A 23,510-nucleotide genomic window follows, 5' to 3' on the forward strand; every position below is an offset into this window, starting at 1 on the left:
ATGACAGAGAGGCAAATTAAAACAACTTTTTCTTAAAATTGACACCTGAAATTTCCTCCATACTCAAAAGTATTTGCAATGACTATTAAAACAAAATCTACCAATCAGCTGCTGTCAATTATTAATGATTAATTTTTTAAAAAGTAGTAATATCTAATTCTCTTGTTGATGCATCTAATGACAATGCTACAGTATTTTCATCTCCCTTCTAAAGCCTGTGAGTATACTTTAGAGAAATGCAATGGACAGATGTGTTTTTCTGTATACTCTATATTCTAGCAGATGGCAAGAGGCTGCCAGGCGAGTAACATTCTCTAAATTTCAATACATTGCTTAGCAGCTCTGGGTTTTAAACCATCAGCAATGACCTACAGTTTTCACTGCATTGATGTCAAACTGCTCTTGTGGCTTTGCATAAATTGCCCTTTTCCCAATTCATACTGTCAATTCCTTTTTTCTGAGCGTTCTCTCTCTTTCCCCTTTAAAGCTGGTCAGCACCAACAGAAATTTGAAACCGTGTTCAAGATAATCTGAAGCAATTTTTAGAATGGTCCAAAGTTTTGATATTTATTTTCACCGATCATATGGTTACATCTGTGCCATTGTACGAATGGCTCAGATTTGATCCGATCATTTTTGATTTTGATATGGAACTTCAAATTCTGTACCATTCATAGGATCATATGGAAAGGGAGGCAGCCATTTGGCCCACCATCCCTGTGCCAGCTCTTTGAAAGAGGTATCCAATTAAATCTCACTTCCCCAGAAACCAATAGTAGTTTCCCACCTCAGCTATTAGTAGCTAACTCCATGCCAACTGTGGATTGAACTAGAATCATAGAATAGTACAGCACAGAAGACAGCTATTTGGCCCAGTCTCTGCCAGCTTTTTTGACGAGCAATCCAGTTAGTCCCATCTCCCACTCTTTCCCCTTATCCCTCCAATATTTTCCCTCCTTCAAATACTTATCCAATTCCCTTTTGAAGGCTACTATTGAATCTGTAGCCATCAGGCTATCAGGGAATGCTTTCCAAATTCTAATTACTCGTTGTGTAAAAAAGATTTTCCTCATATTGCAACTAGAGTCTGTACGAACATACTACACTGAATGATGCATTTAACCCCCCTTAAAGTGACATCTTAAACTGAAAGGTAGCACACTTGCCCCGAATGAGAAGGTTGGAGGTTCGAGTCGCAATCTAGGACTTGAGCACATAACCCGGACGGCACTGACGCAGTGTTGCATTTTCAGAGGTGCCATCTTTCAGTTGAGATGTTACATCGAGGCCCCGTTAGACTGATCAGGTGCATGCAAAGAGCCCACAGCACTCTTTAAAGAAGAGCAGGAGGGATACTCCCAGTCTCCTGGATTCAACCTACATGACCAAACACAGTTCAACTGTGTTAGTCAAAACTGTTTCCAGTGGCTGTTTCTGCTGGTAAGCAGAGGATACAGATTAAGGTTATTGGCAAAAGAACTCATGGCAATATGAGGATTTTTGTTTTTGTTTTTTTTTTTAGACACAGCGAGTTGTTGTGATCTGGAATGCACTGCCTGAAAGTGTAACTTTCAAAAGGGAGTTGGATAATTACTTACAGGGGAAAAAAATTATAGGGCTGTGGGGAAGGAGCAAGGGAATTGGATTAATTGGACAGCTCTAGCAAAGAGCCAGAAGAGGCAATATGGGCTGAATGCTGTAACACAGAAGAAAACCATTCTGCAATTTTATGAAGTGGAATCTTGATGTGGGACAATTGGCTGTCAGATTTAGCTACGTAACAGCAACTGTGCGTCTCAAGTAACTGATCGGCTATGAACCGTTTGCAGCGGCGGTTTTTTGAGACAAGTTTTTTTCCTTTTCTTCTTTCAACCAGCTGGAATACTTTTCCTTTTTAACGGACGTCTGTTACCAGGCATATGGATTGACTCCTGTGACATCTGATGACTGCCAGAGGGACAAGGTTTAGTGTGACTATCTGAATTTGATCCAAAGCAGGTTTCACTGTTGTGTAAGCATCAGAAAATTTGGGGAAGGGGAGAATTTTTTTAAAAAAAGCAGAAAATGTGATTATGCACTTTGATGCTATTATGTCTTTGCTGCCCCTATTCTTTGGGAAAAGGGCTAAAACGAAGAGCCCCCCGTTTAAAAAAATAACCATCGGGTCCTGCGCGAGTTGTTGCTTGACAATAGTCAGTCTCTAGCATGTTAATTATGTCAAACTGCTGCTCAACGAGCCCAACATTAAGTGCGCAGCAAAGGAGAATAATTAAAAGCCCCCTCCGACTGCCCAGAGATCTGCACCTGTGTCCCGAGCACTGCATTACCTGGAACAGATGTCACTAGGACTGCAGTGAAACACGACGTCTGGGCAGATGAAGGTTTATTGTGTGATCAGAAGCATAAATCACAGATCCATCAATGCTGAGGGCTCCTGGCTGGTCTGCATAACCAAATACAGCCTGCCGGCAGCAAACGGCAAACAGGCCCAGATTAAAGCGTAGGGAGATTTTAAAGCTACATCTGCGCAGCAGGGAGTTAGCGAGTCCTCCTTTGCTACAGCTGTTTAGCAGCATCTGATCAGATATAAACGTTCCAACGATGTCCCAAAAAAAAAAAGACACCATTGATCTTTTACCTCTTTTTACTTTAGAAGTGACAAAGAAACCCAATTTCTCTCAGATTGGAGCTTAGCCCTCCTCCCTACATAAACTTCAGTGCATCCAAATCTCTGTCGCCTGTATCCTAACTTGCATCAAGCACCCCCCCGTGCTTGCTGTTCAGCAAATTCTCATCTTCGTCTTCACATTCTCCAAGGCCTCAAATCCTCCCCATCACTGTAACCTTTCAAAATGGCTGCGCTTCTCTAATTCTGGTGTCTCATGCATCGCCAATTCTAATCACTCCACCATAGTCAGCCGCGCCTAGAGTTGCCTGGGCCCTAAGCTCTGGAATTTCCTCCCTCTTCAACTGTCGTTCCTCTTTTAAGACACTGCTTAAAACCTATCTATTTGATTAAATGTTTGGCCACCTGTCCTAATATCTCATGTAACTTAGTGCCAAATCTTGTTTGGTAATGCTCCTGCGGAGTGCTTTGGGAAGATTTATTACGTTAAAGGTGCCATATAAAGACAAGTTGTTGTTGTCACAGGTTCTCTGTCATGAGTGGGCAAGACTTGGAAGTACCACCATGAGTGTTAAATACTTTCATAAATAATTAACAGAAGGGAGAGTGAAGGATGGAGGAAAGTCCACTGCAGCACAACTCCCCACCTCACCAACCAATGTTTCGTGCTGGTTTCAAGCCAGGAAGATCTTGCACTTGAAGCAATCATGACAATAATTAAACTGTGGGAATTACTTTCATTCATGTTGCAAATGGAGAAAAATCAAGAGTGCAATGTCGCCACAGCAATACCATAAATACAAATAATGCATTTATATCGCACCTTTCACACACCCGGGCTGTCCCAAAGCACTTTGGATCCAACTTTTAAGTGCACTCACAATTGTAATGCAGGCAAACACGTCCACCAATTTGCACGCAGCAGAGTTCCACAAAGAGCAATAACATAAATGAACACTCAAAGTAGAAAATTCTGGAACTACACTGCTCTAACGAAAGGACGTTGACCTGAAATGTTTCTCTCTCTCTCTCTGCTGATGCTGCCTGACCTGCTGAGCACTTACAGCACTTTTTGTTTTGATTTCAGATTTCCAGCAACCACAGTGTTTTGCTTTTTTGACATTAATAAGCAGTTTTAGAATGATGTTGGGGGAGGGATTGGCCAAGATAGACGGAAGAATTCCACTGCTCTTCTCTGAAATGGTGCCATGGAATCTTTCACGCCCCACTGAGCAGGCAGACTGCGCCTCATCTGGCAGCTCTAACAGTGTACACTCCCTCAGTACTGCCCTGAACTGCCAGCCTCAGTTATCTGAAGTCCCAGAGTGGGCTGTTAAATCATGGCCTGCTGACTCAGAGGTTACCTCCTCAGGTTCGTGTAAAATATCCCATGGCACTATTTCAAAGAGCAGCACAAGAGTTAGCCCCAGTGTCCTGACACAGTGGTTAGCGCTGCAGCCTCACAGCTCCAGCGACCCGGGTTCAGTTCTGGGTACTGCCTGTGCGGAGTTTGCAAGTTCTCCCTGTGACCGCGTGGGTTTTCACCGGGTGCTCCGGTTTCCTCCCACAGCCAAAGACTTGCAGGTTGATAGGTAAATTGGCCATTATAAATTGCCCCTAGTACAGGTAGGTGGTAGGGGAATTGCGGGGATGTGGTAGGAATATGGGATTAATGTAGGATTAGTATAAATGGGTGTTTGATGGTCGGCACAGACTCGGTGGGCCGAAGGGCCTGTTTCAGTGCTGTATCTCTAAATAAATAAGTAAAAAATAAATATTTAACGCTCCATCAAAACACAAGAACAAATTATTTGTTCACCACCTCATGGTTGTTTGTGGGACTTTGCTGTGTGCAAATGGTGTTTCCTACATTATAGTGCTCACACTTCAAAAGTACTTAATTGGCCATGACGCATTTTGGGGTGTCCTGAGGCACTATAGCACTGCAAATTCTTTCATTCTTTTCTTTTCTTTCTCCTAAATAAGCTGCTCTGTGTTGTCAAATGATGTTTCCCTCACATGGGTGCAAACAGTAGCATCTGGCACACACACAGAGCTCGCTCCCCATTGTGTGTGCTGACACCCACGTGATAAGCATCAGGGACAGCCACCATCGCCCAGTCTTCAGATGCAGATGGCTAGAATCTGCTTGATGCAGGTCCATTGAGAAATTTGGGAACCCAACACATATTTGAGATCTGAATATCTTGAGATGGATAGGGAGGTGGTATTGGACGGACTGTCCATGCTTGGGGTTGACGAAGCAACAGGGCCTGATGAGATGCATCCAGGGATGCTGAGGGAAGTGAAAGTGGAGATTGCGAAGGCACTGGCTGTGGTTTTCCAGTCTTCCTTGGGCTCAGGGCTGGTGCCAGAGGAGTGGAGAGTTGCAGGTGTTGCACCCTTGTTCAAGGGGGGATGTGGGGATGAGCCTGGCAACTGCAGACCGGTCAGTTTGACTTCGGTGGTGGGAGAGCTTCTGGAGACAGTAATTCGGGACTAAATTAATAGCCGCATAGTTGGGAAAGCTAGTGTGGATATTCATTGAGGGAAAATCATGTTTGACTAACTTGCTGGAGATCTTTGAGAAGGTAACAGAGACGGTTGATGAAGGCAATGCTGTTGATGTGATGTACATGACTTCCAAAAGGCATTTGATACAGTGCCACACAACAGACTTGTGAACAAACTTGTAGCTCATGGAATAAAACGGATATGGAATTGGCTGAGTAATAGGAAACAGAGTGATGAATAATGGATGCTCTTCTGGCTGGAGGAAGGTTTGTAGTGGGGTTCCCCGGGGGTCAGTGTTGGGAGAGTTGCTCTTCCTGATGTATATTTATGACCTTTACCTTGGTATACAGGGCACAATTTCAATTTTGCAGATATTACAAAACTTGAAACAATTGTGAACTGTGAGGACGATAGTGGAGAAGCTCAAAAGGACACAGACAGGTTGATGGAATGGGTGGACAAGCAACAGATGAAGTTCAATGCGGAGAAATGTGAAGTGATTCATTTTGGTAGGAAGAACATGGAGACACAATATAAAATAAAGGGAACAACTCAAAAGGGGGTGCATGAGCAGAGGGACCTGAGGGTATATGCGCCTAAGTCATTGAAGGCGGCAGGACAGGTTGAGCAAGCGGTTAATAAAGTACCCTGGGTTTTATTAATAGGGGCATAGAGTACAAAAGCAAGGAGGTTATGTTAAACTTATTCAGCCTCAACTGGAACATTGTGTCCAGTTCTGGGCACCGCACTATAGGAAAGGTTTGAAAGCGTTGGAGAGAGTACAGAAAAGATTCACAAGAATGGTTCCAGGGATGAGGAACTTCAGGTATGAAGAGAGATTGGAGAAATTAGGACTATTTTCCTTAGAGAGCAGAAGGTTGAGAGGAGATTTGATAGAGGTATTCAAAATTATGAGGGGTCTGGTCAGAGTGGATAGGGAAAAATTGTTCCCACACGTGAAAGGATCAAGAATGAGAGGGCAGAGATTTAAAGTGATTGGCAAAAGAAGCAAAAAGCTAGATGAGGAAAAACTTTTTCACACAGCATGTGGTTAAGGTCTGGAATGCACTGCCTGAGACTGCGGTGGAGGCAAGTTCAGTTGAAGCATTCAAAAGGGAATTAGACTGTTACATGAGACGGAAGAATGTGCAAGGTTACGGGGAGAAGGCAGGAGAATGTCAATAAGTGAATTGCTCATTCAGTGAGCCAGTGCAGACATCATGGGCCGAATGGCCTTCTTATGCACTGCAACAATTTTGTGATTATCTGATTCTATGTTGCATTTGGTTGCACAGGACAATTCAATCATAGAATGAGCAGGCTTTTCCACCCATCGCACCTGTGGTAGCTCTTTGAAACAGCTATCCAATTACTCCCATTCTCCTGCCCTGACCCCAAAGCTCTGCAAATATTTCCCTCTCAAGTATTTATCCAATTCCCTTTTGAAAGTTATTATTGAATCTGCTTCCACCAGTCTTTCAGGCAGTGCATTTCAGATCATTACTGGCTACATAAAATAAATTCACCTTATTGCACTTCTGGATCTTTTGCCAATTACCTCAAACCTGTGTCCTCTCGTTACTGACCCTCCTGCCAGTGGAAAAAGTTCCCCTTAATTAACTCCTATTAAAACCCCTTCATGATTTTGAACACCTCTATTACATCTCCCCTCTAAAGAGAACAATCTCAGCTTGTCTGGTCTCTCCATGGAACTGAAGCCCCTTATCCTGGGTACCATTCTAATAAAATAAAAGCAAAATACTGCAGATGCTGGAAATCTGAAATAAAAACAAGAAAGTGCTGGAAATACTCAGCAGGTCTGGCAGCATCTGTGGAGAGGGAAGCAGAGTTAACATTTCAGGTCAGTGACCTTCCATCAGAACACATTCTAATAAATCTCCTTTGCACCCTCACTAAGGCCTCAACATCTTTCAAGATTTTAAAGCTTCCCAAAAATGTGTATTGAACTCCTGATATTTATAACCTCGCAAAGATTTAGCAGGCTGTGCTCCTTTGTCTAAGAAAGAGAAGACTGAGGGGTGACCAGACAGAAGTCTTTAAGATTATGAAATGGTTTGATAGGGTAAATGTAGAGAAGATGTTTTCACTTGTGAGGGAGACCAGAACTAGGGGCCATAAATATAAGATAGACACTAAAAAAATGCAATAGGGAATTCAGGAGAAACTTTTTCATCTGGAGAATGGTTGGAATATGGAACCCGGTACCACATGGAGTATTTGAGGTGAATAGTATAGGTGCATTTAAGGGGAATCTAGATAAACACACGAAGGTGAAAGGAATAGAAGGATATGGTGATAAGGTTAGATGAGGAAGGGTGGGAGAAGGCCAATATGGAGAACAAACACTGGTATGGACTAGCTGTGCTGAATTGCTCGTATCTATGCTGCATTCACCATCCCTCAGTAGCTAACCACAGAGTCCTTTTCAACAGGTTCAGCTTGGTAATTGTGGTATCTCAGCTACCACATATTTCATTGTGCACTGTAATTCATGAAAAGATTACAGGCCACCACATGTCCTACCTAGTGTAGGACAGATTTTCATCCTTTCTCAAAGGAGCTCAGCTGCCAGGCAACTTATTCCACCCTGCCTGAAGTGCTATTTGTGGCAATCTGGTGATAAAACAGCATTTTATCAGCTCTCGCCAGCTGTGGTATGCACTAAGTTGTCTGAAGAGAACAGATCAGAATAAGCAGCCTATCTGAAAAGTGTGCTGAGCGCTGTTCCTGCCTGTCGAGAGGGGTGGTTGCAGGAGACGGGAAGAAACACAAAACAACTCGTATTATTACGGAGCCTTTAACATAATAAAACGTCCCAAGAAGCTTCACAGGAGTGTTAAGGAAAATTTGACACTAAGCCATTTAAGGAATTATTAAGGCAGGTGACCAAAAGCTTGGGTGAAGAGATAGATTTTAAGGAGCATCTTAATCGAGGAGAGAGAAGTAGGGAAGTGGAGAGGTTTAGGGAGGGAATTCCACCTCTTTGGGTTGAGACAGCTGAAGGCACGGCCATCAATGTTGGAGCAATTAAAATCAGGGATGTACAAGAGGGCAGAATTGGATGAGTGCAGAGATTGGACGGTTGTGGGATGGAGGAGGCTACAGAGATAGGGAGGGGCGAGGCCATGGAGGGATTTGAAAACAAGGATGAGGATTTTAAAAATTAAGGTGTTGCTTAACCAGGAGCCAATGAAGGTCAGTGTGCACGGAGGTGATGGGTGAATGGGATTCGGTACGTGTTAGAATATGGGAAAGCAGAGCCTGGCTGCACTTCAGTTTATGCAGAATGGAAGATGAGAGGCCGGCTAAGGGTACATTTGACCAGTCAAGTCTAGCAGTAATAAAGGCATGGATGAGGGTTTATCAGATGAGCTGAGGTAGGGGTAGAGTTGGGCAATGCTATGCAGGTGGAAGTAGGCAGTTTTACTGATGGTGAGGATATGTGGTCAGAAAGAACAAGATGTGTGTGTAACAATGGGACAAAAACCCTTATTAATTACAGATTTAATTTTTCTACCAGCATACACCTACAGACCAGTTAGCACGTTACCAAAGTAATTTACAGTGGAAAGTTATTAGATGTTTCAACATTGAGATAATTTGCCATGTAAATCTTACAGTCTAAAACATGGAATTTACAGCACAGGATCAGACCAATCTGACTAACTGGTCCATATCAATGTTTTATGTTCCATACGAGCCTCCTCCCACCCCTCTTTATCTCACCCCACCAAAATAGCCTTCTATTCCTTTATTCCTCAAGTACTTATCTAGCTTCCCCTTAAATGCATCTCTGCTATTCACCTTAACCATTCCTTGGGGTAGAAAGTTCCATATTCTATCCATTCACTGGATAAAGACATGTATCCTGAACTTAATTTATTAGTGACCATCTTATATTTATGAACCCCTATTTTTGGTCTCGCCCACAAATGGAAATATCTTCTCTACATCTACCCGATCAAATCTTTGCATAATTATGAAGACCTCTATCAGGTCACCCCCTCAGCCTTCTCTTTTCTATAGAAAAGAGTCCCAGCCTGTTTAATATTTCATATTATATCAAGATGATAGAATATGTAGTGCACTCAAAATTACATGTAGCTATTCCCTACCACCCAAATTTCTAACTTCTTAACTCTTCTGCTAAAGATTCAGATCGAGTATAATGCAGGTGAATCAAACTTGCATCAAAAGCAATTTTTCAGAACTATGGAATTCTCCGCACATTTACATTGTACACAGGACCAAGGGTCAACGATGTTCTGGAAAGTTAAACTCCATTTGTAGTAAATAGGATTCAGGGAGTTTTACCAATATTCGAGAGCCCGAATCCTTGTACTTGACCAAGTTAAAAAAAAACAGTGGCCTCGCCTGCAATATACAAAATGGCTATTTTTCCTCATCATCAGGTCACATTGGTTTATGGCAACTGAATAAATCAAATTGTGTTTCATTACATGGAGTGTGTTATTTCACTAGTGTTCTGGTGATCGCATTTCACTATTCCACAATAGGCAAAAACCCTCAACTATATTCCGTGCAAATGGAAGTTCCAAAGCTCAGGAGGTGGCTGTCCCGACACATGGGATTCCCGACTGTCATTGGACATGTTCTGAGAGGTTCAGTTACAAGACTGAGCTAATCTTTGAGATGCAGGTTCTGCCACAAGTGTTGCATGTGAAGCTGCCAAGTGACGTTGTGGGTTGTTTTCGGTGTTGGCGCCTGTTGCCAAGCTGCTGTTCCAATTGGGTCGTTGTGGTAGTGCACGCTCGGTCATAGGATGTGTTACCATTTCCCTCTTTTGCCAGCTAGTGACTCCCAGCTGCGATAGTTGACATTTAGGGCCTTCATGACACCTTGCAAGCATCCTTGAAGTGGAGCTTTGGGTGCCCCAAACTCCCACGCTGTGGAACAAGCTACATGCTTGCAGTTTCCTCTCCTCTCAGATGGCATAATTTCATTTACACAGACGAAAATCAAACTTGAATCAAAAGCAATATTTTGGAATTATCGGCACATTTACATTATGTTCAGGCCCATGGGTTAGCGATGTTCTGAATAAATCAAAACTCCAATTCTATTAAATTGGACTTTGGGTATTGCTGTGACATTTCAAACACTGGCTGCACTATGGAGTCTCCAGTAATGTTTCAAATTTAGTAAGATGCTGGCAATAAGATAAATCTGATTCAACGTTCAATATTCATTGAGAATTCCATATGATTTGACAAAAAATTCTGTGGGGGGAGGGGGGGGGACTTTTTTTTAAAAATCTAGCCAATTGTTGAAAATGGAATGCATGGTCTAAAAGGGTGGTGTCTAAAATGGTCACGTACCCAAGGACCTTCTGTATGGGGAGGTAGCCAGTGCCAGACGACCAGTGGGGCGCCCAAAGCTCCACTTCAAGGATGCTTGCAATGTGTCACAAAGGCCCTAAATGTCAACTATCGCAGCTAGGAGTCACTAGCTGGCAAAAGAGGGAAATGGTAACACACCCTATGACCTAGTGTGCACTACCACAATGACCCAATTGGAACAGCAGCTTGGCAACAGGCGCCAAACGACGAAAACAACCCACGTCACTTGGCAGCTTCACATGCAACACTTGTGGCAGAACCTGCATCTCAAAGGTTGGCCTTCACAGCCATCAGCAAAGGTGCACCAAGGGAAGACACCCCACCTAAATGGATTGTTTACTGCCTGTCCGTCTTTTATAAATGGAAGGATGCCAATCAACCAAAAGGACAGTGGAAGCAGATTCAATAATAACTTTCAAAAGGGGAATTGGATAAGTATTTACTTAAAAAGGAAAAATTTGCAGGGCACAGGGGACAATGGTCTATGAAACCAGTGATCAATAGGTTTTTGGGTACTAAGGGAATTAAGGGATATGGGATAGTGTGGGAAGGTAGAGTTGAGGTCGAAGATCACCCATGATCTTGTTGAATGGCAGAGCAGGCTCGAAGGGCCAAATGGCCTAGTCCAGCTCCTGTTTCTTATGGTCTTCTCTACACAGAAAGAGCTGGGGAGTGAAACTAATTGGACAGCTCTGTCAAAGAACTGATGCAGGAACAATGGGCTGAATGACCTCCATATATGCCACAGGATTGAATGACTTTGCTCCTGGCTTATTCGCAGCAATGTCAGAGATTAATCTTTCATTCCTGGAGACTCCAGGACTATCCATGAAAGCCAGGAACCCTACCAACACAATGGTCTGCTCTGGCAAAACGATTCCAGATGAAATTTTGCAAGGATGTATTTGTTATATTTAATTAGAGGCAGGTAAGACTCTCCACCTGGAAAACTAGTGTCACCTGATCTATTGTTGGTAGCTTTATTGAGCTGATGGGAAATAATGGGATTTCCTGCAGCACTGATCATAGAACAAATTGAAAGGAAAATCAAAGACTAAGTAGAAGAGGCATAGCAAATCTAAAAGAGACAGATGGGGAATGGGGACTGGACAAGGAGCCATTTTGCAGAGGATGCCAAAATGAGAGATATAGTTCATTCTTTAGAAGACCAAAGGAAGCAGCAAAGAGGAAATTGGGGCTAGAGGGGACATTGCCGGTGGTCAGGTGGAGCCATGTTGCCATGGCAATCTAAGGGAGACAGCTAATGCAATTGTACATGAACTGAGCTGAACTCTGCCCCCAATTGCTCAAAATATTGCAGCACTTTCAACTTGCAGGAGAACCCGTCCCTTAGAGTAAAAAGTTATTATTCCCATTTCGTGTCAGCGTTGGAGAAGGCAGGACCCACAAATACTGTCCTCTCCTTTTGTTTGGCTCGCAATGTGTGACCGGGCCCAACACAGGCCTGTTTGAAGGTCCAGTAAGAATTGAGCCCTAAACATTTGCATCAATAATTCAAAAGAAAGCAAAAATTCACATCAAAAATGTCAGAATTCATGTGTTTTACAATTTGCATGGCAGTGTGATGATGCAATCACGTCGCCAAAGTAAAACCGCCTTTGATGGAGGTAAAGTTTAAGAAAACAGCATGCGTGCAAATTTAAAAGAAATGCACAGTCTTTTGTTCTGCACGGTTGGCTTTTGAGAGGACCTCTGACTGTGCAGCTGCTCATCTGATGTAATTGCAGCGTTGAAAAGAAAATGGACAAAATGTTCAATAAAAGTTCATTACTTCACTGGAGAATGAGGTATTTACAATTCCTGAAGGGCAACTGAGTTCTTAAGTGCCGCTCAACTCTGTTGAAGACACTAACTTCACCAGAGAGAATTGTTTTTTTAATGAAGGGATGCTGTTGTTATGCAGAGATCTCGGTGTTCCTCCAATTCTGGCCTCTTGAGCATCCCCGATTTTCATCGCTCCACCATTGGTGGACACGCCTTCAGCTGCTGAAGCCCTAAGCTTTTGAATTCTCTCCCTAAACCTCACTGCCTCTTCCTCTCCTTCTTTAAGATGCTCTTTAAAACCACCCTCTTTTGACTAAGCTTTTGCTCACCTGTCTTAGTTTCTCCTTACGTATCGTCAGGAGGATTGTCAGAGGATACAGCAGGATATAGATCGGTTGCCGACTTGGGCGGAGAAATGGCAGATGGCGTTTAATCCGGACAAATGTGAGGTAATGCATTTTGGAAGGCCTAATGCAGGTGGGAGGTATACAGTAAATGGCAGAACCCTTAGGAGTATTGACAGGCAGAGAGATCTGGGCGTACAGGTCCACAGGTCACTGAAAGTGGCAACGCAGGTGGATAAGGTAGTCAAGAAGGTATATGGCATGCTTGCCTTCATCGGTCGGGGCATAGAGTATAAAAATTGGCAAGTCATGCTGCAGCTGTACAGAACTTCAGTTAGGCCACACTTAGAATATTGCGTGCAATTCTGGTCGCCACACTGCCAGAAGGACGTGGAGGCTTTGGAGAGGGTATAGAAGAGATTTACCAGGATGTTGCCTGGTCTGGAGGGCATTAACTATGAGGAGAGGTTGGATAAACTTGGATTGTTTTCACTGGAACAACGGAGGTGGAGGGGCGACATGATAGAGGTTTACAAAGTTATGAGCGGCATGGACAGAGTGGATAGTCAGAAGCTTTTTCCCAGGATGGAAGAGTCAGTTACTGGGGGACATAGGTTTAAGGTGAGAGGGGCAAAGTTTAGAGGGGATGTGCGAGGCAAGTTCTTTACACAGAGGGTGGTGAGTGCCTGGAACTTGCTGCCGGGGGAGGTGGTGGAAGTAGGTAGGATAGCGACGTTTAAGAGGCATCTTGACAAATACATGAATAAGATGGGAATAGAGGGATACAGTTCCCGGAAGTGCAAAAGGTTTTAGTTTAGGCAGGCATCAAGATCGGCGCAGGCTTGGAGGGCCAAGTGGCCTGTTCCTGTGCTGTACTGTTCTTTGTTCTTTGCTATTTGTATGTCAGCCATGGCTCAGTTGAAGCACTCTCACCCGAGTCATAAAGTTGTGGGTTCAAATCCCATTCCAAAACGCGAGCACAAAAATCTAGGCTGACACTCCAGTGCAGTACTGATGGAGTGCTGCACTGTCACAGATACTGCCTTTTGGATGACAAAGCAAGGCCTTGTCTGCCCTCTCGGGTGGACGTAAAAGGTCCCAGGGCACTATTTCGAAGAGCAGCAGGGGAGCTTTCCCCACTGTCCTGGCCAATATTTACCCCTCAATCAACATCAAATAAAAAAACAAGATTACCTAGTCATCATTACATATCTGTTTGTGGGATCTTGCTGTGCGCAAATTGGTTGCTGTGTTTCTTACATTACAACAGTGACTACACTTCAAAAATTGTCTGTAAAGCATTTCGGAACATCCAGTGGTCGTGAAAGGTGCTATATAAATCTAAGTCTTTATTCTATGCAGCTTGATGTCAAATTTTGCTTCATAACATTCCTCTAAAAGCACTTTGGGATATTTTATTATGTTAAAAGGACTACATCAATGCAAGTTCTTGATGGTCATGAGGAAGAGTTTGGTGAACAAAAACATGAAGCAGGTTATGTCGCTGGGATGTGACCACATTTCCTAGTCCAGGTTTATCAAATGCTTATCAAATGGTGGCACAGTGGCTAGCACCGCAGTCTCACAGCTCCAGGGACCCGGGTTCGATTCTGGGTACTGCCTGTGCGGAGTTTGCAAGTTCTCCCTGAGACCGTGTGGGTTTTCGCTGGGTGCTCCGGTTTCCTCCCACATCCAAAGACTTGCAGGTGATAGTTAAATTGACCATTGTGAATTGCCCCTAGTGTAGGGAAGTGATAGGGAATAGGGGATTACTGTAGGGTTAGTATAAATGGGTGTTGTTGGTCGGCACAGACTCGGTGGGCCTGTTTCAGTGCTGTATCTCTAAATAAAAAATTAAAAAAAAAATAAATAAATTTTCTTGAATGCCTTCAACCACGTCAATACCAACTTGGCATGTTTACCTACTGAACTAGTGGGGCATCTCCCATCAGCCAGTGCTGCTGGTAGCGGGGCGGGGCAGGGAGCAAAAAAGCAAAGAGCTGGGGGTGAAATTGGACACGCATCAGGAAACCAATCAGGTGGATTCACATGGGCCATCCTTCCTGCAATACTACTGAAGCTAACAGAACTGAATATCAGGTCTTAATAGCACCCACTCCTTGTCCAATTTCACCCTGCTTGTGTTTATATAGGTTTTAATTGAATTTTAATTTATCGAAACCTGAATTATTAATGAGATCGCTCCCATGTATTTAGAGAGCAAGATATACATGAGGTGGTGACTCATACACTGCACAAATCAACTTTTACCCACAACTTGGCAATGTATTTATCCTCAATCTCCTTCTGTGCAACACACAAATTCCCTTGTGAGGCGGCAACTTCTACCCACAAGATGATATGGAGGAGACAGTCATGGGGTAGGACCAAACCCACAGTTTTAAGTAGAGGAATTAGCCCTTTTAAGTTGATGATTCCTGTAAAATAGCAGACAAAGATTCCACCTGAAAATGGAATATAACTAGATTAAACCTCACAGGGCTGGATTTTACCTTTGGCAGACGGGAATTCACCACCGACATAAAAGTCGGTGGGTGAACCTGCTTCTGCCTGGCCCGGGGATCCGTCCCCCATTTTATGGGCCCCCGGGCTTTAATTGTCCCGAGGTGGGACTTCCACCCGCTTGAGGGAGGAGGTCCCGCCTCAGTGAGCTGTCGGCCAATCAGCAAGCTGGCAGCTCTTAGTCCCAGCAGCACCACCGGGAGCAGTGGCCACTGCTGGGTCTGCAGCCCAGCCGACAGCATGGAGCAAGGAGTGAAGGTAAGTTGGACATGCCTCACCAGTGAGATCGGTTGTGCCCTGATGAGGCTAGAGTGGTCGTTTGGGGGGGAGGGGGGTGTCTTGAGAGGCAGGGGTGGCCCTCAATCGGGCACCCTGTGCACAACTACCATGGCCACCCCCACCCCCCTCCCCCGGTGATTGGATAGGCCAGCAGCTATCGCTGGGCGGCCTTTCACTTCTCCAGCACGCCCGCTTTCCACGGGTAAGATACCAGTGGAGGCGGGCAAGGGCCCTTAAGTGGCTGTTAAATGACCACTTGAGGGCCTTGATTGGCCTCGGGCGGGTGGGCCATTTCCCCCGACCGCCGTAAAGTTGACCGGAGGCAGGAGCGGGGTGGGTAGGCCTCCCGGAGCCTCTCGCTCAATTGTACGCCACCCCCATGCCACCATCCGACCCACTGGGGCGGTGTAAAATTCAGCCCACAGTGTCAATTCCTGTGGCTCTTGATGGCATCATATATAGAATATTAAATTTCCTTTTAAAAGGACCCTACTCGAAGGGCCAGTGATACAGCACATCAAGATTTAACAGAGTAGGACAGAAAATGACTTAAATCAAGTGGTTGTGGTTAGGTGGCACCCAAAACTTTGGTTTTGAAATCCTGTATATTGGAGGGGAGAGGTAAGACAAAGGGGAAATAGAGTCTCAAGTTTTGAGGTCCTGGGAAAAAGAGAGATTTGGGATGGGAGTTCGCACTAATTGCTCATTTCAATGCAGCAAATACATAGGCAGGGAGTGTAGTGTGTTGAAGGACATATTTGAAGTTTAAGTGGAACAATGACCATTGTAGTATTGTTAAAATGGAGAAACAGAGAAAGGTTGGAGGTCAGAGGTGAGAGGAGCAGTGTCTATCAGACAATTCTCCTTTGATGTGTTGTATGGGACATTATCAAGGGTGAAAAGAGTAGCAGAAAGGTTGAGATAAATCAAGCAATTGTTGTAAAGCTTGAAGCCTGTCTACTGAGGGAGTTACAAATTTTCAAGTTGCTCGGATAAAGTGCCTTATAGTAGGAGACAGAATAATGTGCCTGGATTTCAGCATCTTAAGGATGTGGGTCACGTGTGCCATATCCACTAAACATTTAAGTTGGTGCAGCAGTGTAATGGATGCTTTTATTTCTGTCCTTCTGGAATATTCTCTCTAGATATAACAAATAATCAGAGAGAAGACCCTGGAGTTTAATTACTGTAGTACATTTGTTCTCATTGGGAGAGGAGGACCTCGAGTGTTCGGTTATCAATACATATCAGCGGGATTGATGATGGAGAGCTCGTACAACAATGCGTCGAGATCTGATGTAAAAGTAAAGCAGGTTGGAAGCGCCTCAACTTCATTCAGCCTGTCTTCACATTCTGGAGAATTAGAGGCACTGACATGCAGTCTCTCAGCCTGGAGAGGTGCATCAGCCCAGAGAGGAACTATCTCCTAGAGCCTCCCAGCAAAAGAACACAAGCTGTTTGCGGCAAAAAAAAAAAGCGAGGCTGTGAAATGATTGGAAGCTCCATCACGCTCTGTGCAAATAGGTCTGTCCAGGGGTTAAGTGTGAATTAGCAGCGATTGCATTAATTGTTTCTATTTTAACTGAAACATTAAATTTCTATTGAGTTAATTGCCACTTTAATCGCAAACAGCATTTCAGATGGGACTTGGTTCAGTGTTTAGTTGTTGGTTTGCTTCATTGTTTCCAAGCGGTTTAAGCAGCGGAACGTCTTTGGCCCCATAATTATGCATGTACAGTAATAAAATATATAAAGTTTTTTTGTCACATCATCTGTCCATTATGTGTTACATGTTCCGTATACAAAAACAGTCTTGCAATACAAAATAGATATCAAGTTATTTAATGTTGATTGGGCTTCTGGTCGAGTTTGAACCCACAGCTCTTGTTAAGCAAACCAACACACTCATGGCTACAGGTGGCTCCTCTCTTCAATGATCATCGAATAATCTGCTCAGCACATCAGAGCCCAGAAATGCACTTTTTGTAGTGTAGTCACTGTTGTAATGTAGAAAATGCAGCAGCCAGTTGGAGCACAGCAAGCTCCCACAAACAGCAAGGAGATAATTGACCAGATAATCTGTCTTTAGGAGTTGGCTGAGGACTAAATATTGGCCAGGACATGGAGGAAAACTCTGCTTGCTATTCTTCGAAATAGTGCCACGGGATCTTTCTACACCAGGGTTGTCCAACCTTTCTGCGTGGTGGGGGGGGGGGGGGGGGGGGGGGGTGCACATTACAACTTTTGTCTTACATAAGGGGCCAGTGAGACAATTTCGGAAAGATAAAGGCATTAAAAATATATCTTACTATCAACGAAAACAGCAACTGTGCATTTTTATGAAGAAGCTTTAAATGAGATTAATTTATTGACTTACTTTCTCATCACTATGTTGGACACTGATTTCGTGAGATACCTGGCATTTTTTTGCTTGCACAAGTAAATGTTTGCCCACACACTAGCAGCAATCTGGAATATTCTAGATAGATGTCCAGCTACCAGGAGTGATCTTGATCACTCACTCACTCTTTCTCTGTCACTCCCCACCCTCTCTCTCTTTCTCTCTTCTCTCTCTCTTCCCCACCCTCTCTCTCTCTTTCTTTCTTCCTCAGCTCTCTACTTCTCTTCCTTTCTCTCTGTTCCCCCCTCTCTTTCTCTCTGTTCCCCCCCTCTCTGTTCTCAACCCCCGTTTCTCTGTTCCCCCTTCTTTGTTCTCCCCCACCCCCTCTTTCTCTATTCTCCCACCCCCCCGCCCCTGTCTCTCTGTTCCCTCGCTTGCTCTCTGTTCCCCCCCGGTTCTCCTTTCTCTCTGCTCTGCCCCCTCCCGGTTCTCCTTCCTCTCTCTCCCTCCCTCTGTCCTTCTCCCTCCCTCTGTCCTTCTCCCTCTCTCGCTCCCTGTTCTCCCCTCCCTCCCTCTCTTGTTCTCCCCTCCCTCCCTCCCCGTTTTCCCACCCTCCCTCTCTTGTTCCCCCACCCTCCCTCTCCCCGTTCTCCCTCCCTCCCTCTCCCCGTTCTCCCTCCCTCCCTCTCCCCGTTCTCCCTCCCTCCCTCTCCCCGTTCTCCCTCCCTCCCTCTCCCCGTTCTCCCTCCCTCCCTCTCCGTCCCTCTCCCTGTTCTCCCTCCCTCCCTCTCTCTCTCCCTCCCTGTTCTCCCTCCCTCTCCCTCTCCCTCTCTCCCTGTTCTCCCTCCCTCTCTCCCTGTTCTCCCTCCCTCCCTCTCTCTCTCCCTCCCTCTCCGTTCTCCCTCCCTCCCTCTCCGTTCTCCCTCCCTCCCTCTCCGTTCTCCCTCCCTCCCTCTCCGTTCTCCCTCCCTCCCTCTCCGTTCTCCCTATCTCTCTCTCCGTTCGTTCTCCCTCCCTCCCTCCCTGTTCTCCCTCCCTCCCTGTTCTCCCTCCCTCCCTCCCTGTTCTCCCTCCCTCCCTGTTCTCCCTGTTCTCCCTCCCTCCCTGTTCTCCCTCCCTCCCTCTCTCCCTCCCTCCCTCTCTCCCTCCCTCCCTCTCCCCCCCTGTTCTCCCTCCGCCTCTCTCTCTCCCTGTTCTCCCTCCCTCCGCCTCTCTCTCTCCCTGTTCTCCCTCCCTCCGCCTCTCTCTCTCTCTCCCTGTTCTCCCTCCCTCCGCCTCTCTCTCTCTCTCCCTGTTCTCCCTCCCTCTCTCTCTCTCTCCCTGTTCTCCCTCCCTCTCTCTCTCTCTCTCCCTGTTCTCCCTCCCTCTCTCTCTCTCTCTCCCTGTTCTCCCTCCCTCTCTCCCTGTTCTCCCTCCCTCTCTCCCTGTTCTCCCTCCCTCTCTCCCTGTTCTCCCTCCCTCTCTCCCTGTTCTCCCTCCCTCTCTCCCTGTTCTCCCTCCCTCTCTCCCTGTTCTCCCTCCCTCTCTCCCTGTTCTCCCTCCCTGTTCCCCCTCCCTGTTCCCTCTCCCTGTTCCCCCTCCCTCTCCCTGTTCCCCCTCCCTCTCCCTCTCCCTGTTCCCCCTCCCTCTCCCTCTCCCTGTTCCCCCTCCCTCTCCCTCTCCCTGTTCCCCCTCCCTCTCCCTCTCCCTGTTCCCCCTCCCTCTCCCTCTCCCTGTTCCCCCTCCCTCTCCCTCTCCCTGTTCCCCCTCCCTCTCCCTCTCCCTGTTCCCCCTCCCTCTCCCTCTCCCTGTTCCCCCTCCCTCTCCCTCTCCCTGTTCCCCCTCCCTCTCCCTGTTCCCCCTCCCTCTCCCTCTCCCTGTTCCCCCTCCCTCTCCCTCTCCCTGTTCCCCCTCCCTCTCCCTCTCCCTGTTCCCCCTCCCTCTCCCTCTCCCTGTTCCCCTCCCTCTCCCTCTCCCCCCTCCCTCTCCCTCTCCTGTTCCCCCTCCCTCTCCGTGTTCCCCCTCCTCTCCCTCTCCCTGTTCCCCCTCCCTCTCCCTCTCCCTGTTCCCCCTCCCTCTCCCTCTCCCTGTTCCCCCTCCCTCTCCCTCTCCCTGTTCCCCCTCCCTCTCCCTCTCCCTGTTCCCCCTCCCTCTCCCTCTCCCTGTTCCCCCTCCCTCTCCCTCTCCCTGTTCCCCCTCCCTCTATCTCTCTCTCCCTGTTCCCCCTCCCTCTATCTCTCTCTCCCTGTTCCCCCTCCCTCTCTCTCTCTCTCCCTGTTCCCCCTCCCTCTCTCTCTCTCTCCCTGTTCCCCCTCCCTCTCTCTCTCTCTCCCTGTTCCCCCTCCCTCTCTCTCTCTGCTCCCTGTTCCCCTCCCTCTCTCTCTCTCTCTCCCTGTTCCCCCTCCCTCTCTCTCTCTCTCTCCCTGTTCCCCCTCCCTCTCTCTCTCTCTCTCCCTGTTCCCCCTCCTCTCTCTCTCTCTCTCCCTGTTCCCCCTCCCTCTCTCTCTCTCTCTCCCTGTTCCCCCTCCCTCTCTCTCTCTCTCTCCCTGTTCCCCTCCTCTCTCTCTCTCTCTCCCTGTTCCCCCTCCCTCTCTCTCTCTCTCTCTCCCTGTTCCCCTCCCTCTCTCTCTCTCTCTCCCTGTTCCCCCTCCCTCTCTCTCTCTCTCTCCCTGTTCTCCCTCCCTCTCTCTCTCTCTCTCTCTCCCTGTTCTCCCTCCCTCTCTCTCTCTCTCTCTCTCTCTCCCTGTTCTCCTCCCTCTCTCTCTCTCTCTCCCTGTTCTCCCTCCCTCTCTCTCTCTCTCTCTCCCTGTTCTCCCTCCCTCTCTCTCTCTCTCTCTCCCTGTTCTCCCTCCCTCTCTCTCTCTCTCTCCTGTTCCCCCTCCCTCTCTCTCTCTCTCTCCCTGTTCTCCCTCCCTCTCTCTCTCTCTCTCTCTCCCTGTTCTCCCCCTCTCTCTCTCTCTCTCTCTCCCTGTTCTCCCTCCCTCTCTCTCTCTCTCTCTCTCTCCCTGTTCTCCCTCCCTCTCTCTCTCTCTCTCTCCCTGTTCTCCCTCCCTCTCTCTCTCTCTCTCTCCCTGTTCTCCCTCCCTCTCTCTCTCTCTCTCTCCCTGTTCTCCCTCCCTCTCTCTCTCTCTCTCCCTGTTCTCCCTCCCTCTCTCTCTCTCTCTCCCTGTTCTCCCTCCCTCTCTCTCTCTCTCTCCCTGTTCTCCTTCCCTCTCTCTCTCTCTCTCCCTGTTCTCCCTCCCTCTCTCTCTCTCTCTCCCTGTTCTCCCTCCCTCTCTCTCTCTCTCCCCCTGTTCTCCCTCCCTCTCTCTCTCTCTCCTCCCTGTTCTCCCTCCCTCTCTCTCTCTCTCCCTGTTCTCCCTCCCTCTCTCTCTCTCTCCCTGTTCTCCCTCCCTCTCTCTCTCTCTCTCCCTGTTCTCCCTCCCTCTCTCTCTCTCTCCCTGTTCTCCCTCCCTCCCTCTCAAACAGTTGCAGGGAGTGGGAGAGCTCAGCACAGCAGCTTTGTGGTTGGTCAGTTTTTTTTTAAACATCGTGCTGTCAGTTTCGCAGCTGGCAGGTGTTGACATTGGAACAGCAGTTTCCCAACTTCAGACAGATTCAGGGTTTTCCAGTGACCTTTTTATAAAAAATGCAGAACCACCAGAAAACCCCGAATCTGACTGCTGCTGGGAAACCAATATTCCCGACGCGAACATCTGCCAGCTATGAAACTGACAGCACGAGTTTTTTAAAAAGCCAGTCTGAAAGGAGACAATGCAAAATTTCTCATCTCTGAAATATATCTGGGAGTCAGATGGAAACCTTTGATGGGCCGTACATTGGATGGAGGAGCCGTGGTTTAATCTCTCATCTGAAAGACAGCACCTCCAATACTGCAGCACTCCCTCTGTACTGCACTGGGAGTGTCAGCCTAGATTCTGTGCTCAAGTCTCTGGAGTGGGACTTGAACCCACAATCTTCAAACAGAGGTGAGATTGCTGCCATATGAGCCACAGCTGACACCAGTAACTAAAGGCGCCTAGCTTTTTCTTTCAGATCAGCCTTCTTTAGAACACCTCACCTTATCATCAATCTTAACCTCTAGCTTCGTGATAGATAACTGGTACTTCTCAACTGATCTTGCCTGCTCTCGGCCCTACTGATGCCCTGCTCTGTAGAACTTGCTCCTTCAGCAGGGGCTCCTTGAGTAAAGGGAAAGCTGGCTTTGACAGGAGTCGTCCCTGTATTCTGTTCCTGTGGAAGAGGAGGTAATAGTGTACAGTGGATTGGAACTCTGTACCTGTGTGCGACCTGAGATGGCGTTTCAGTGCTGTGTGACTTGGGAAAGTTCGGTTACATTCACTGCAGATGTAGCTGCGGACTCCAGCATGCACCTCCATATGCTGCTGCAAGGCGATCTGCGTCTGGAAACGTTTCCCGCAGAGCAAGCAGAAGACTGCCATGTCAGTACCTGTTGAACAATACAAAAAAAGAACGGAGGCTTTGGTTAAAGAAAGAAATAATGGGTGAGATTTTGCTGGTTAAACAGTGAGTTCGCCCATTACTAATGCTCAAGACTGGCCAGCATGTTCAGGGGATGGGACAGTAAGCTCACGAGTTATGAATTTCCAGAACATGCTGGTTGATGTACACGGCTCTGCCATTTGATTCCTACAAACAGCATCTCACCTTTAGCCTCCCAATTGTTTTAAAGGACTTACTCAATTTGCACATTAATTACCCATTGAACTCACCACGGAAAGTTATGTCAGGTGATTCACACTGTTAGTCAGTGGAAAAAAGGACTTGCATTTTTTATTTATTTTATTTTTAATTATTTAGAGATACAGCACTGAAACAGGCCCTTCAGCCCAAGCAGTCTGTGCCGACCAACAACCACCCATTTATGCTAATCCTCCATTAATCCATATTCCCTACCACATCCCCACCGTTCTCCTACCACCTACCTACACTAGGGGCAATTTACAATGGCCAATTTACCTATCAACCTGCAAGTCTTTGGCGGTGGGAGGAAACCGGAGCACCCGGCGGAAACCCACGCGGTCACAGGGAGAACTTGCAAACTCCGCACAGGCAGTACCCAGAACCGAACCCGGGTCATTGGAGCTGTGAGGCTGCGGTGCTAACCACTGCGCCACTGTGCTGCCCCATTTATGTGGCATCTTTCACAGGACACCCCAGAACGCTTCATCACCAAAGACTTTTTGAAGCCTGGTCACCGCTGTAATAAGGGACTCGTGTTTAAGACAAAGGAATTTGCAAGTCACCTTTGAGCAGAGCGTTTTGCAGTTTAACCTTTTAGCATAAATACAGGTGAAGATCCTTGGAGAAAACTTCAGTTCATGTGAAAATGTCTCATTTATTGGGTCACCCTTTTATTGATTCTCACTGAAAATAAATTACTGGGGTTTGTTTTACTGAATGATACAGCAGAGTATTTCAGCTTCTGTATTTTGTAAAATAATTAGTCCCTTTAATCCTCTTTCCCCCGAGTCCAGTGACAGAGTACAGCTCAGAGGCCGTTAGTCTATCACTGAAATAGCCACCCTTCATAACAGAGTACAGGCAAACTATTTAACCATGGGGCCATTACAGCAAAAACCAACCCAGTTGTCACCAGGCATAGTTATCACTAGCTAATGAATGGGAGCTGGCATCGCTAGTTAGCGATTACATAGTATTAATCAAATTTACAGCATGGAAACAGGTCATTTTTCCCAACAGGTCTATGTGCCACA

General features: G+C 46.5%; 1 protein-coding gene across 7 annotated transcripts in view; it reads right to left on the bottom strand.

Moving 5' to 3' along the window:
- The window catches only part of zbtb16a (zinc finger and BTB domain containing 16a), a 291,732-nt gene that overhangs the window by 9,356 nt on the left and 258,866 nt on the right, over positions 1–23,510 (bottom strand). For all 7 annotated transcript variants that reach the window (XM_068054070.1, XM_068054072.1, XM_068054074.1 and 4 more), the window contains exon 5: positions 22,052–22,222. In XM_068054070.1, coding sequence (XP_067910171.1) covers positions 22,052–22,222 — 171 coding nt within the window. The remainder of the gene's footprint in view (positions 1–22,051; positions 22,223–23,510) is intronic.

The sequence above is a fragment of the Heterodontus francisci genome, chromosome 22 (assembly GCF_036365525.1).
Source record: "Heterodontus francisci isolate sHetFra1 chromosome 22, sHetFra1.hap1, whole genome shotgun sequence".
Classification (NCBI taxonomy): Eukaryota; Metazoa; Chordata; class Chondrichthyes; order Heterodontiformes; family Heterodontidae; genus Heterodontus; species Heterodontus francisci.